We start from the raw sequence: 16,334 nt of genomic DNA, 5'->3' as shown, positions 1-16,334 counted from the left end.
TAGTAGAGAGTGATTAGAAATAAAAATACTGTTTGATATTGAGCTCAAAGCAGTTTCTAAAATAAAAGCAAAAGAAAACAGGTGATATAAATACACATGGTTTGCTCCTATTCTAATTCACTTTTTTATTCAATTCAAATTTAAAAAGATGATTAATTACAACATGACCTTATAAAGATGAAAGTCACCGTCAGTCAACAAGCGACAGTATGAAGTGTTTTATGTTAAAGATTTCTACATTTTGTAATTACTTAGATAGATAGATAGATAGATAGATAGATAATTTAAAAATGGATAGATGGATGGATAGATGAATGAATGAATGAATGGATGGATGGATAGATAGATGAGTGGGTGGATGATGGATGCATGGATGGATGGATAGATAAATTCATGAATGAATGAATGAATGAATTAATTAATTAATGGATGGAGGGATGGATAGATGAGTGGATGGATGGATAGATAGATAAATGAATGAATGAATGGATGGATGGATGAATGAATGAATTGATTAATAGATAGATGAGTGGATGGATGATGGAAGGATGATGGTTGGATGGATAATGGATGGATGGATGGATGGATGGATGGATGGATGGATGGACGGATGGATGGATGATGGATGGATGGATGATGGGTGGATGGATGAATGGATGGATGATGGGTGAATGGATGGATGGATGATGGATGAGTGGATGGATGGATGGATGGATGATGGATGGATGAGTGGAAGGATGGATGCATGGATGGACAGATGGATGGATGATGGATGGATGGATGGATGGATGATGGGTGGATGGATGATGGATGGATGATGGATGAATGGAAGGATGGATGGATGGATGGATGGATGAGTGGAAGGATGGATGGATGGATGAATGGATGGATGGATGATGGGTGGATGGATGGATGATGGATGGATGGATGAATGGATGGATGGATCATGGGTGGATGGATGGATGATGGGTGGATGGATGGATGAATGGATGGATGGATGATGGGTGGATGGATGGATGGATGATGGATGAGTGGATGGATGTATGATGGATGGATGGACAGATGGATGGATGATGGATGGATGATGGATGAATGGATGGATGGATGATGGATGGATGGATGACGGAATTCGCTATATAATAACCACTGTAATGCCAATGTGCCTCTACAGCGCTAGCTGTAACAAACTACAAATAAGAACTACTTTACCCATAATCCTAAGGAAACTGTTACTATAGAAACGATACTAACCTGGCCTGGTAGAAGCGAGGAAAAACGCCTCTAATGTAACTGTTCTCCGCTGTGGATGAAATTTACACGAATGAATCAGTGAAATTCTACTATTTAAGGTTATCTTTATGTTCCAGCAGTTCTTCAGGATTTTTTCTTTCTTCCTTTATACATCCGGAGGGGTTGGCGCTGCTAACGCGCGCGACTTTTCAAAGTGGGCGAGTCCATGTGACGAGGATGTTCAGCAGGCTAGTTAGCCAGCTAGCTTAGCTTAGGATTTTTACAGTTAACGTGTAAGTAAATGTTCGTATTAACTATCTTAACCGTTTTCTGGCTAAATATGTAACGTTTACAATTAATGCTCAGTGTCCGAGTTTTTCACGGAGGCGTTATTTAGTATTTGTTTAGCTCGTCGCTGCTTTATAATGAAAACATTAGCATGAGTAGCACTAGGCAGCTAAAGCTGCTGAAATGAGCTTTTAAAAAGTCCTCCAAGTATTTATTTTGGCATTTCAACTGGTAAGTCATTAATATGCATATCCGTTGGTGAAAACACAAATTAGATTTTACGTAAATTTTACATCTTTATTAAGCTGATAACTGATTCCTGGATACCTGAACAGGGCAGCAAGTTGACTGACTGTTTACTTTTGTTTCCAAGCAGGCAGTGCAACATGTCGATTGATTTTGACAGCGCTGCTCTTCAGACTCAGCATGATGAGGAGGAATACGACCAGGAAGACTATACGAGAGAGCAAGAGGTGAAAACACAGCATGTTCAGCAAACCATTTATTCGGCTTAACTTTAAAGCGTTGTATGCCTCGATTATTCATTTCTATCTATATATTTAACCCCTTATAGGGCAAGTTACCGTTTCTTATTACTTGCAAAATAAAGATAAATTCATCACTTTGACACACACTGGCTGTTTCATAGCATCAGTAGATTACTTTAACTTATAATAAAAAAATAGGCACATCGCATTGCATAGTCATTATGAAGTCAATGAAGTCTATAAATCATGCAAAATAACATATTATACATATCCATCCCAAAAAAAATAATGTGTTAAAGGAGCATAATAATACAGATGTGCCAAATGTGTAAATGTCGTAAATACATGTAATATACATGTATTTATGACACATGAGATATATATATACATTTTTTTTCGAGTCAGTCCTAGATAGCCAGACTAATGTTACGCTACATACTATACTATAGGATCCATCGGCGTATGTGGATTTTCTTGGTTAGTTCATCCACTGACTGTGAAATAACCTGTGGAACGTCTTCCCACAACTGGCAAAATGCTTGTTTTTGCAGCCAAGTGCTTTACATGTAGGCTGTTTTACTGGGCTTCTCCATGGGAGTGGGGAGTACCAACATGGCGGATGGTGGCTTCACTTTTCTCGGGCAATAAGCAATCCTGTGAATATATAGACATCAGTGTTTTCAGCCTACTATGGTCTGATGAGACTCAAATAAAGCTCTTTGGCCATAGTGACCATCACTGTGTTTGGAGCTTAGAAGGCTTACAGCACCGCTCCTGCAGTGGAAGTTTGGTTTGGTAGCATCCTTGATTTGGGAAGGATGCTACAGGGTTTCTGTGGGTCATTAAATATCATTAAAAGTCATTAAATTATTATTTTCTAAATTAAGGCCTTATTTGGCATTAAAATCCATTAAACGTGATTATCATGGAATTTAAAATGCTTTATTAAAAAAAAAAAATTGTCAAATATATCAGATTTAACTGGTTTGCGTGGAACTGCTCCTGGTTGATTGTAAAGCCGTATGTTCGGAACAGAAGCTCGGGGCACAGAAAAAGCTAGAGAATGGGGAAAAAGCAAATTTTAACATAAGTGGCTGGAAAACGAGAAATTCGGGTCATGACTGCAGCCTGTCGATGGTAAAGATTACGAAGGATTTGGCCGTGTTTATTAATATATGTGTATATTTCAATGTATGAGAGTAATGGATACTTATTGATGGCATTAAAATTATTTCTAAGCATTAAAAAGCATCAAATTAGAGTTCCTCCTTCCTGTATAAACCGTGTTGTATGGAAGAGACAATATGAGGAAATCCTGAAGCGATATTTCAAGAAATCTCTCAAAGTTTAAGCTTGGAAATAAGTTATTCTTTGAATCGGATATTGATCCCAAACAGCAAAGTTATGGTAAAGCAGACAAGAATAACAAAGTCAATGATTTGGATTGGCCTGTAAAAAGCCCTGATTTCAATCCTGTAGAAATCCCATGTTGCTAGAGTTGAAAAGTTGTTTTTAAATGAAGCAGCCTGCAAACCTAAATCAGTCATGCCATTTCTGTCTAAGGAAACGGGTTGAAAGTTCAACCAAATAATGTTATAAGGAGGTTTTCAAGAAGTCATCTCTAAAGCAAAAAGAAATATTCCATATTATTAAAAAAGAATAATATAATAATAAAAAAATAGTTATTTCAGTACCACAATTTACTACGGTAAATGCAAGGCATTATAGACTAATTAAATTAGGGCTGGAACTGACCAATAATTTGCAAATCTATTAATCTGTCAACTATTTTTCTGATTAGTAATCAGATAGCCAAAGCTTCCTTAAAGAACACTTTTTATGAAATGAAACGGGTGAAACTAAAACTTTTCCACATTAGGAGTTCTGAATAGAGCATGGGGACAGACAAAAACTATTTTAAAGTCTTAAAATCAAAATATTTATGTTTTTTTTTTTACAATTATGGTAAAATTACTGCTCTAAGTGGGTCGCTCTGTCAGCTAAAAGCATGTTTTAGAGTCTCTTTACGCCAGTAGACGAGTAATCCATCACTAAATTAGTTGATTATTTCAATTGTTTCAGCCCTAAATAAAGTAATACATCAATGTTCTCAAAGTTTTATTTCTTTTTGTCAATTCTGGTGTTTTTCTGTGTAAAAACTAATGAAAACACAACATTTAAAATGAGTATATTACATTTGAGCAATAAAGTTTTTGATAGAGCAATGTTTCCTCTATGAAGAATAAATTTATTACCCGAAAGCCTCGTGGAACCCATATTTGAAATCATTGACTGACTTTGTATATATATATATATAAAAAAAAAGAAGATAAATCAGCACAGGCCTGTTAGCCATCGAACTTCTGTCCAGAGAAAAAACCCGTAATATGTAGCCAACATTTGGAAGAAGAATGTTTTCAAGATGACTTGGATAATAGCGCGTTGTGACAAACACCAGATACAGCACTGGGACTTGATCAACAGCCGATACCGCACTGTGACGTCACTAACCAGTAGGTGGCAGTAGTGTTCTTTGACAAACATGGATGCCTCCAGTAAAGCACATTCACATGAAAATTACTCTCGATTAAAAACACTGATCATTTATTGAACAGGATGGAATAATTTCATGTTTAAAGTAATTTCAGACATTTTAATTCTGAATGACTTTTCCTTTAACCTCCTGTAAAGTATTTCAATGTACTTTACAGTAATTTACCTCCACACATTTTGCATGAGTGACTTAGACTTAGACTGTACTTTATTGATCCCTTGGGAAGACTCCCTCCGGAAATTAAGGTTACCAGCAGCTCACAGGGCAAAAAATTATTAAGTTAAATTAAGTTAAAATTAAGCAAAATACAAATAAATATGGAGTTCACATTTAACAGAAAAAATAAAAACTCTATCACACGTGTCATAAGAGTAGTAGTAGTTTATTTTAGGTATTTTATCTTTTTTTGTGCAGCACTTTGGAAACCTTGTGTTTATTGAAATCGTGCTATATAAATAAAGTGGATTGGATTGAACTTGATTGATCTGAAAGGTTCTTATTTGCCGTGTGAGTCGTGTTGTTTCTAGAAGCGCTAAAGTGGACTTTGTTTGGATTTAAAAAATCACAGCCAACCTCTCACTGGTCCAACACTTCCTGCTTTCCACTCCCACGCAGGAGTTATTATTGGCTCAACGGAAAGGCCTCCTTCCAGGTGTGTCATGCTGAAACTAGCTCTGCCCTGTGGCCTCCCTACTTTCTCCTTTCTCAGCTTAGATCTGCTTCCACTCTTGACCTCATTGAAGCTTCAGTCCAGAGGGAGGAAATGTTGCTGAGCTGCTTTTACCACTGAGATGCAAAAAAAAAAAAAAAAATTCTCCCCTTGAGTTAAAATTGTTTTGGATCCATAGTAACCTACTTGTTGCACACTAGCTGGTGAAGAGGACATGTCCGCCGCCTGTAACTGGAATGTTTCTGCTCCAGTTAACCCTGCTATATGTTTTTTGGCTAAACAATGGGGGGCTTTGGGAGCGAAACGCAGTGATTTCACAGGGATCCAACAGCATGCCAGGCATCTTTTGAATGTTTCACATAGGAGGACATCTCTACAGGCAGATTAGAAGCGTGGGGCTTTTTTTTTGCAGCTTTATGGATAGAAGCAGAGGATTTTTGTGAAATGTGTAATTGCGGTGATATGGGTCCGTCGGTTGTGGACGCAGTCGAGGATTTGAGGAATATTCAGCAGTCCTTGTGGGAAGTAAGTCCAACAGGCTGTGTTTGTTTCATCGCTCATGGCGGTCTGATAAGATGCCCTATTCAGTCCTAACTGATGGAAAGTTTGCTTAACGGTTTTTCTTATTTAAATGTTTAAAAAAATGTATGGCAAAGCGATTCAAATAGCGCTTTAATATTGAATAATTATTGTTGATTTGCTTATAAATATATAAATATGAGAAACAGCGGCCAGAGTTTGTTGATTGATAATCATTTCCTAAATCAAACCTTTTAGTCTAACTAAGAATCTAAACAGCTTTTAGGAAACTAAAGAGACCAACAATTTTTCTTGGAAAAAACAACAGAGCAGCGAATCTTTGTTTTGCTTATTCTCAAGTTGTCATCGATTTGCTCTCCGTGTTATTTCTATGCACTGTTATTTTATAACTTTGTTGCCGAGCAACCCTGGTGACTCATTTCCATGTGTCCTATCTCTGCAGCTGCACAAGCTGCTCACAGACCTGCCAGATGACATGCTGGAAGACAGCAGAGACTCCTCCTCCCCTGAGCTGGAGAGCTCTACCTACAGCCGTAAAAACACCGGCAACAGGTAACACATGTTGCTGTTGACACATCAGTCGGGTTTGGTGAAATTAAGGTGTGGCTGAGAGCATAGAGAAGCTGCAGCGTATCACAGTGATGTGTTTTTACCTTCTTTCAGCCCTCAGCCAAAGTGGAACCAGGATTGGTCTGATCATGTACAGCCAACGTCTCATGCACAGGTTGTCTTTGACTTCATATTGATCTTCACTTTCTAAGATTAAAGTAAATAAAAAACCTTTATAATGCTTTGCTGTCTCCCTGAAGGCCTCTGAAGTTGGCTCACATGATGAGTACGCCTATGAGGATGGTCCTGGGTATCCTAACGGACATCTGAGTCACCCTCCTAATCCATTACTGCCTCACGGATGGAACCGGGATCATCACTTTGTTCAGGAAAATCAAACACGCACAAACATGGACTCAGATGATTACGCAGAGACCAGGGATTATCCTGCAGAGTGTGAGCCCATGTTGTATCCTGAAAGCACCAAAAACCATGTGGATTATAACGGAGACGGCGGCTACAGCAATCACCATGGGGACCACGGCAGCAGAAGCCATTTCCAGGTGAGTGAACCAGTTCAACAATGATCAGGATTCTGTGCTTTCATCCGTGCCGGGTCTGTAGTTGCGTCTGTGTTAGTGTAAACATTAAAAGCTGGTTTGAAATTATGCTGTTTTAGGAGTTATGCATGTAACTGTGGGCTTTACCTTGTGCTGCAAATAAAAAAGGAAAGGTACTTTCATTTATGATGAAGTGATGTTAAAAATGGCAAGGTTTCACCTAAAAAGTACAATTTTCTTTCCAAAAAAAGTTATATAAAAAAAAACCAAAACAATGAACTGGACTTTTCCAAGTTTGAAGTCGTTTCTCTTCCATCCAGGAATCTTTTTCAATTCAAAATGTCAGAAATAGCGTTGAGTTCCAGGCTTTATTGTAAGGTCATGGAGACACGGAAATTGAACCTGGGATGTGGGTCGTTTTGTTTCTTTAATAGCCTGTAATACCTGTATATATCTTCCTTCCTGCTATCACCCCCTTCCAATTACAGGGGACCAGAGCACCTCGAATCTTCAGCCTGGCCAACAATTCCTTTTAACGACCCCCCTTTTCAATTCAATTAAATTCTATTCAGTTTATTTCTATAGCTCCAAATTCACATCATATCATCTCAGGTCACTTTCCAGTTCAACCAGATCATCCAGTCAGATTGATTCAAAGTTTTCTATCTAAGGAAAACCAGTTGATTGCATCGACTCATTGACTCTTCAGCAATCCCTCACACTAAGCATGCTTGTAGCGACAGTGGAGAGGAAAAACTCCCTTTGAACAGGAAGAAACCTCCAGCAGAACCAGGCTCAGTGTGAGCGGCCATCTGCTGAGGTCCACTGGGGTTCAAGGAGACAGAAGCAGACATAGAAAAAGAAGCATAGATACAAAAGGCAACTGTCAACCAGCTCCACAGGCGGCCCCGTCCAGGAAACACACAGCCAGGTAGACGAGCTCCGAGCCAGCTCCCATGTCAGAGGATGAAGAGAGCACATCCAGTTAGTCACAGTCAGAGAAACAGGACTACACTGGAAAACAGGCCAAGCTCCAACATCTAGAAACAAAGGTGTTGATGGCAGCAGCACAGCTGATATTTCTCTCCAGGATGGAGTCACAGCCAAACAGGAACAGACCAGATGAAGCTACTATGAGAAAAAGCAGAGAGAGCAGAACGTTAGAGATTGAACTAACAGATTCTGCAGAGTGGGAGAATAGAGATAGAATGAAGCAGAATGATGAAAAAGGGGTCCCTATGTCCTCCAGCAGTCTAAGCCTATAGCAGCAGAACTATAGAGATAGCTCCGGATAACCTGAGCCGCTCTAACTAGAAGCTTTATCAGAGACATAGACAGCTTTCAGGTATTACAGGCTAACAAAGAAACAAAATACCCCCATTTTAAGGGGCAGACCTGTTCGTCAGGTTCAATTTGCATGTTTTTTAAGCCAAAACAAGGCTTTGTTTTTTTGTCCACTCTATAAAGCCTTGAACTCAACGCTATTTCTGACATTTTGAATTGAAAAAACTTCCTGGATGGGAAGATAAACGTCTTCAAACTTGGAAACAAAATCCAGTTTTTAAATTTTTTTTGAATGACTGTGACCTGGATCAGTTAAAATCTTCACCAGCATACCATTTTCTTTATTTTGTTCTTTAGAAATTAAACTCTGGACTGGGTGACCATGGTGGTAATCAGTACAGGGTTACTTATAACCCTCCACATCCTGCCCATCAGCCTAACATGGTGAACCCTCATGGTGCTCAGAAACATGATCAATTCGACCAGCTGCAGAGGGAGTTTCTTGATTCGACGCAGCGTGAGTTTCAGTAATCTTTGCATCCACGTTGGATTAAGTCTTTGTTTCGATTGTCTTTAGCAATGCAATAAGTTTTAACTTTTATTTAGAGAAAACTGGTTTACTGCTGTAATCTAAAACAATGTGATATGTAGAGAATTATAAAGCCTACCCAACTAATGGGCTAATTTTTAGGGGTTAGTCCCAGATTTAATCATAACTTAAGCAGCCATACAGTAAATTAGAGTCTGGTGAACTTTCCAAATCAATGTGATATTATCTTATGGTGTTATTGTGGGTTTTGTATTGAAATGATGGAGATTTATTACAGGAAGCTTTAATTGGCAGACCCTGTGATATTCGCAACCGTTAAATTAAAGAACGTGCTCTGAGCTGTAGAAATTTTGAAAGCTTTTAAAGGAAAAGTCCGGTCAGTAAGGAATAATCGATGGATCATTATTTATACCTAAGACTAATATGTTTGCTGTGATTTATTGAATTTAGCTTTAATCAGTAAAACAATTAAAATAATAATTTTTGTCGCGATCACTGAGTCTGGGAGCGGCCATTTATGCCCAAATACAGTAGCCCCTCCCTCCTGCCATCTTCCAGCAGTGACGTCACGGTGCGGTAAGCCTAGCGCCATTCTCCCCGCTTTACAAGCTAAATCAATGGGAACTACTAGACACATCTGCAATCAACAATCATTATTGAAGATTTCCAGAGGACTTCACCATTGAAATTCACCAGAGCTATAGTGAAACTGACAATGCCCACGTGCATGCCAGCTGGATGCTGGAATACATCGGGTAAAAGTGAAAAAAAAAGAGTTATTCCACCTTTCTGATTTCTGATCCTCCACGGACGGGTTGGTCGTTGGATCGCCAACTTGAAGAGGGAGGATTTGCCATCGAACTTCTGGCCAGAGAAAAAACCCGTAATATGTAGCCAACATTTGGAAGAAGAATGTTTTCAAGATGACTTGGATAATAGCGCGTTGTGACAAACACCAGATACAGCACTGGGACTTGATCAACAGCCGATACCGCACCGTGACGTCACTAACCAGTAGGTGGCAGTAGTGTTCTTTGACAAACATGGATGCCTCCAGTAAAGCACATTCACATGAAAATTACTCTGAATTAAAAACACTGATCATTTATTGAACAGGATGGAATCATTTCATATCTAAAGTACTTTCAGAAGTTTGAATTCTGAATATGAGCGGACTTTTCACTTAAAAGATGCTTTTACTAGGATTGTAAATTATTTTAATATCCAAATGTTTCAGAAACGGCCAATAGGGAGCAGGTCGCTCAGCTGCAGGTTTTAAACAAAGCTCAACAGAGGCAAATAGAGGACTTGGAGCGGAAACTGGAGGATTCACGCCGTAATATGAGATACATCGAGCATCAGTTTGCAATCGTCAAAGGTTTGTTTCACACCTTTTATCTTCTCCACCATAATGGAGAACCTTGTGTCTTTAAATCATTTCACAGTTTAGTCTTTGCCATCACTTATAGCCTGGTGTCATTATTTCTAACAAATGGTTAACAGATGAAAAAGATGGCCTTGCTGTCAGTTTGAAGGAGTCCAGTCGACTGATAGAAGAGGCGAAGAAAGGAGAGGTTCAAATGCAAAACAAGCTGAAGGTGTTGGAGCAGCAGGTACAGATCCTCAGGGAGAAAGACCAGGAGGTAAATCAGCCTTCCATCTTATCTACTGTTTTAAGCTGAACTCATTTGATAATGTGTTAACAACCACTTAACTGCGCTCATATCTAATGCTACATTCAGACCGCAAGCAGCAGAGGCAACAGAAGCAGCTGGTTTACATGCAAAGTCAATGGTTGACACGCATCAAGGCGCAGCAAAAGGTCCTGCAGCGCTTTTCGTGCAGCTGAAGCGGCAACGCATGAGCTTCAGAAGCAACAGCTGAAGTTTAAAAAATTTAACTTTAGCTGCTGGAAGCGCTATGTCAACCAATCAGAGAAGCTGATCTGGGAGCTGGCAGGGAGTCAGACACAGCACTGCTGATGCAGAGCGCTATGATCACTCCTCTGAAACAGTTTATTAACGCCTCGATTAACTTAAAATATGGAAACCTGCCGGCAGAATATGTTCACTTTTATTATCCTGCTGCCTGCAGTTTGTATTATGTATGTGATCCAAAATGCCTTCCAGCTGCAGCGAACAGTAGCGGAAATATTAATAAATATAAATAATATTTGAAGGCAGGATGGTAATCTTGATGAACTGACTGGTTGGGGTTTGGAAAAAAATCGATTATATATCATGATTTTCAGCTGCTAATATAATATTGATCTTTCAGTTCCTAGTATATCGATATTAGTAAATTAAACATTTTTATCTAAAAAAAGAAGGAAAATGGCTACCTCTGCACCACCGCTCTGGCAGATAGAGCTGTGGAGCCCTGCCGCTGTGCTAATCATTGCCATATCTGTAGTTGAGGCAGTCACAGACGTGGAATAACTAAAACCCCGAACAACACGGATACAAAAATAACTGATCCATATCTTCTGCTGCACATATACAGCACTTGCTTTTTATCTTTACATTTCATTTTGAAAGCTTGGAAAAATATTGCAATATATAGTGATATTTAGGGGTGTAAATAATAATCGTTTTGTATCGATGCATCGATCCAACAGCCGACGATCCGATGCATCGATACGTCCGCAAGAGAATCGATTAATCTTTTTTTTTTTTTTTTTCCTCCGGTTTATTTTTATCCATTTGTTCCTGGGCGTAATTCTCCCTACCGTGCTGCGGTGGCGCTAAACCTATTGTGCCCTCCTACCTCGCTTCCTGGTTATACTCTTACAACAGTGAACTTGACACAGACATTTTTAAATTACGCTCAATACTGAAGCGTGGTCTGTGCTACACGCTGTGGGTCTAGATACGGCCGAGGCGGCGAGGAAGTGGGGGCGAGTTTAGTCCGACGACGGAGGGACATGAGGGCCAAAAAGAGCGGAGATCCAGGCAGAAAAAGGATCCCAGCGTTCTCGCGCACCTCGCTCTTCTAGGGGGTCAAACTTCACGAGTTGTTTTCCGCAATTTCGGTCATAAAAACAAAACAAGCCGGCCTCCTGTCTGCGGCACTGTTTGCGGTCAGCTACAATTTGGGAGAGGAGCAGCGGAGCGTCTGTGGGGGGGGCGGGGATTGAATTGCACTCATTGCGCTGATTTTGTGCAGTATTTTTTGATGCAACTTTTCTATTTCTGTTATTTGCTGTTGTTTCTCAAAAAAATGCATGACGATATTACAGCTTTCATTTATTTATTTCAACTTTGAAACATTGCCTAGTCTGTAAGGTGTAAAAAAAAAAAAAAATAAAATTAAACAATTAATCGAATCGTACCGCGGTGTATTCTTGGGTATCGAAAATAATCGAATCGTTGTCAGGGAATCGATACTGAATCGAATCGCCATGATGGATGTGATTTTCACCCCTAGTGATATTAACATATCGCAATGATATTATATTGTAACCCAAGTATCGCACAGACGATGTTTTCAGGTGGACTTTCTCACTTTAAAACACATTCAAACTACTTTTTACCTGCTTATTACAGCAAATATAGCTGCCATTGTTACAGGCGAAGAAAAGATTGGATAGCTCCGCCCATCAGGCGCACTTTTAGACCGCACAGCTAGAGCAGCATAGATGCTTCAGCCGCGCATCAGAACTAAAGTTGTACAAGCATCAAGAATGAAGCAGCACGCAGGTTTTGCTGTCTGAACGTAGCATAAGATTCCATTATTAAAAGTTAACTTATGTAGAATTAAGGAAATTCAAGTTAAATCAACATATAAACACAAGCCAATTGAATGGGATTAAACAGATTGTCCTACCTTATTAGATAAACATTCATTTAGAGAATCGTGAAAGCTTCTTGTTTATGAAGGGGTTTGATGTTTCAGAACACGAAGAGGCTGAAGGTTGCCGATGCTGCAGTGGACAGCATGAAGCAGCAGATGCTGGAGCTGTGTCGCTCTGACACTTTGTCCAGAACGCGGGAGCAGCACGACAGAGACCTGGCCACCATGAAGGAGCAGCACCAGGCTGCACTGCTGGCTCTGGAGCAGAAGCTCGATTCTACCTCGCAGGCTTTCAATGACCAAGCAAGTAGTTTTAATGAAACGTGCTCATCAGAACTAATGCGAAACATATCATTTTGAAAGTTAGAATTACGGTTTTGATCATCTACTCTGTTCTTTTGTTTTTTGTTTCTAGATTGACGTCAGTAAGAAGCTTCAACAGCAAGTCAAGCAGCTGGAACGTCAGAGAGAAGAAGAGCAGCTGGAGAGAGCCAGGATCGTTAATTCTCTCACCCAGCGCCTGGAGGAGAGTCAGCAGCAATGTGCCAAGCTGCTGCAGACAAGTCAGTAAAGTATCCAGTGCTGAGGCTATACTCCTGTGAAAAACAACTCTACAGATTTCTTTCTTTTTTGGCTTCTTATCTCATCAGGCATTTCAAATCAAAATTAACCTGATTGCATAAAAAAGGCCCCAAAAAAGTTCCCATATGATTTTAGCTATTAGGATTTTAAAGGAAAATTCTGTGTTTACACCTTAAAGCTTTTAGCTTTTTCCTGAAAAGAGATCAAACTCTTTAAATAACACTTCATAACTTATTTGTATTAAATAACCGGGAGACAACAGATTTTGATATAAATTGTAATCTTGCTCAGATCAGAGAAGTTGCTTTGAGTTACAGAATGCAGCTGCTCACCAACCGGGCTCACTTCTCGTGAAGTGGCCTCCATAAACAGTTGGAGACGCATTTTATGCATCTGCAGTCTGCCACATCATCGGATCATTACATCACACACGTTAGCAGATGAGGAGACATTAAGGGTGTCACATCCAATCACATCCATCATGGCGATTCGATTCAGTATCGATTTCCTGAACCAACGATTCGATAATTTTTTTTAGAAATAACAGCAAATAACAGAAGTACAAAAGTTGCATAAAAAAATACTGCAAAAATACTGCAGAAAATCAGTGCTATGAGTGCAATGCAATACCTCGGCTCCAGACGTCCCCGCCCCCTTGAGAGACGCTCCGCTGCTCCTCTCCCAAATTGTAGCCGACCGCAGACAGGAGGCCGGCTTGTTTTGTTTTTATGACCGAAATTGCGGAAAACAACTCGTGAAGTTTGACCCGCTAGAAGAGCGAGGTGCGTGAGAATTCAATATTCAATATTGAGCATAATTTTAAAATATCTGTGTCAGGCTCACTGCAACACACTGCTGCAGGAGTATAACCAGGAGGCGAGGTAGGAGGGCACAATAGGTTTAGCGCCACCGCAGCACGGGAGGGAGAATTACGCCCAGGAGCAAATGGATGAAAATAGACCGGAGGAAAAAAAAAAACATGAATCGATTCTCTTGCGGACGTATCGATGCATCGGATCGTCGGCTCTTGGATTGATGCATCGATACAAAACGATTATTATTTACACCCCTAATGTACACTTTGTGTAAATTGAAAATTAGGACAAATATTAGATGAAAAAGATCTCAAACGGATCGTTTTGTCTTGATGCTGCTCCGTAATTCTTGGTGAATTTGAAGAGCACAGATTTTTTTAGGCAGATGAATCGCTTATAAACACAATTTAGTGCAACAGTCTGTTTTAAACAGCTCCTGTATTGGTGACTTCCATATTACAATGCAGGCACTGACATTGGGTTTTGTTCTATTAGCTCAATGCATGCATCAATGCATCTGTGTTTCCTGACTCATCACTAGTGGCCAGACAATGTAATTACATCAGCAGGGAATAAACAACTCATTCAGGAGCTCACAGAGCAACTCATTTCATCATCTAACTGCAGCGCTCCTTTGCATGGAGGACTCCTTAACTGCCAACTGCTACAGACCAAAATTAGCTCTGAGACGTGTCTGACATTTACTAGAATAAAATCTTGATGATCCCTAAAACGTTTAGGAAAAATTTCTCAGCACTTAGGAGACAAAACTGTCATATAATCTGATACTACTTTGCCTTTTCAGGACTTTTCCAAGCAGTGATTAGGTTTAGGGGGTTGATTACTTTTTTACATACAAACTTTGGTGGCACACCAAAGTGTTTAAGCTTAAAGCTCCTGTCACACCTTGACGATTTAGACCAGCGTATGACTAACGTAAGGAAATCTGGCCAAAACGCTGGCATGCCCTGGATAAGTTATGGGTACGTTATGTATAAGTTATGAGCACGCTGAAACACACTGGCAAACTTAGACGTATGCCGACTACATCGTCCCAGCGTATGCCAAAAGGAGGGGCATAAGTTACAGGTAAGTTATCTGATCGTTGACATACGTTAAGTGTAAGTTACTCATAAGTTGTGGCGTCCAGCTTATCCAGAACCTACGAGTAACTTCTCCTCCAGACCTCATCCCCATCTCCAGAAGGAGAGCGTGAAGAATCCTCCCTGCGTTCACGCCCACCACCAACAAACTTCCTAGAAGACACTGCCATTTCTTTCTTTTTCTGTTTGATTATTATTCACCTTTTTTTTTTTTTCTTTTTTTTTTGGCGGGCAGTATCATCGTACGCATCATCTAGTTAGGCTGTCGTTGGACATAAGGTCTGGACTTGTTATGAATACGCTATGTATACGTCCAAAATTGAAAAAAATACACTGAAAGTTCAGCTTATGCCAGCGTTTTAGGAGATTCCGCGACGTCGGACTTACGCTGGCTAAATTGGCAAGGTGACAGAGCCCTAAGGAAATGCATTAAGGAATCTTACAGGGCAGAGGTTTGTAACAGTGGGTCCACGACCCCTAGGGGGTCCATGGAGGTACTGCTTGAGGGTCCCGAAAGTTTTTGTTGATAAGACTTTTTTTTTTTTTTTATATTTCCCCCCCTGCAATTTTCCCCCCTAATTGAAATGTCTTTAAATCCACATGAACATGAATTCAACAGACTGTAGTAAACAGATAAATGGAGGCAGAAGATGTCTTTCAGTCATCAATGCTCACATTCAGCGACACACAGGAGCTCTTTCAAGCTGGGCACCGTTTCATTCACAACACCTGTCCCATCAACCAGGAATCAGAAATACTTTAATAATCCCGGGGAGGGATTACTTTAGTTACATTAGCCATCAGTTTGGGGGTCCTTAGCCTGGAAAACGTTGAAGAACTCTGCTCTAAGGAGTAAATATTTTCATAGTATGGTCGGTTGGTCTGTCTGTCTGTCTGTCGTTGTTGAGTTGCTTTGTTTATTTTTCTTCAGATTCGGTGCAAGAAATGAGCCAAATGCAGATCAAACTACAACAAGCCCAGTCGGCGAAGGCACTGAGTGAAAACATGAACAAAGTTTTACAGGTTTGTTCTTGTTTTTTGTATTTATTAATAGTAAAGACACCCATTTTGAAATGCATCTAAACAACACTGTTTATACTGGTGAACGGTTTTTTTTATCTTAAAGGAAGATGTGGCTGAGCTGAAAGAGCAGATTAATCTATATGAATCTGCATTAAAACATGGCATAGTAGCATTTGACCCAACTAACGACTCGGAGACCCATCTGTCTGAGTCCTGCATAGATCTGGGACTGAAGAAGCCTGAAAGGAAGAACGGCACCCTTCACAGGTACTCCATGATCACTGGGGGTCTGTAGCCCCATCTACA

The 16,334-nt window shown here is 40.0% G+C and overlaps 1 protein-coding gene across 1 annotated transcript in view; it reads left to right on the top strand.

Annotated features, from left to right (window-relative positions):
- Positions 1 to 1,238: 1,238 nt before the first annotated feature.
- cep152 (centrosomal protein 152) overlaps positions 1,239 to 16,334 on the top strand; it is a 35,101-nt gene continuing 20,005 nt past the window's right edge. The window contains exons 1-12 of the mRNA XM_038291195.1: positions 1,239 to 1,523; positions 1,895 to 1,991; positions 6,213 to 6,322; positions 6,434 to 6,494; positions 6,580 to 6,882; positions 8,521 to 8,680; positions 9,951 to 10,091; positions 10,217 to 10,356; positions 12,608 to 12,808; positions 12,921 to 13,068; positions 15,937 to 16,028; positions 16,132 to 16,295. Coding sequence (XP_038147123.1) covers positions 1,905 to 1,991; positions 6,213 to 6,322; positions 6,434 to 6,494; positions 6,580 to 6,882; positions 8,521 to 8,680; positions 9,951 to 10,091; positions 10,217 to 10,356; positions 12,608 to 12,808; positions 12,921 to 13,068; positions 15,937 to 16,028; positions 16,132 to 16,295 — 1,607 coding nt within the window. The 5' untranslated portion in view covers positions 1,239 to 1,523; positions 1,895 to 1,904. The remainder of the gene's footprint in view (positions 1,524 to 1,894; positions 1,992 to 6,212; positions 6,323 to 6,433; positions 6,495 to 6,579; positions 6,883 to 8,520; positions 8,681 to 9,950; positions 10,092 to 10,216; positions 10,357 to 12,607; positions 12,809 to 12,920; positions 13,069 to 15,936; positions 16,029 to 16,131; positions 16,296 to 16,334) is intronic.

This window comes from Cyprinodon tularosa, unplaced genomic scaffold (genome assembly GCF_016077235.1).
Source record: "Cyprinodon tularosa strain WSP-4 unplaced genomic scaffold, ASM1607723v1 ctg296, whole genome shotgun sequence".
In the NCBI taxonomy this organism is placed as follows: Eukaryota; Metazoa; Chordata; class Actinopteri; order Cyprinodontiformes; family Cyprinodontidae; genus Cyprinodon; species Cyprinodon tularosa.
This window is presented reverse-complemented; position numbering and strand designations above follow the sequence as displayed.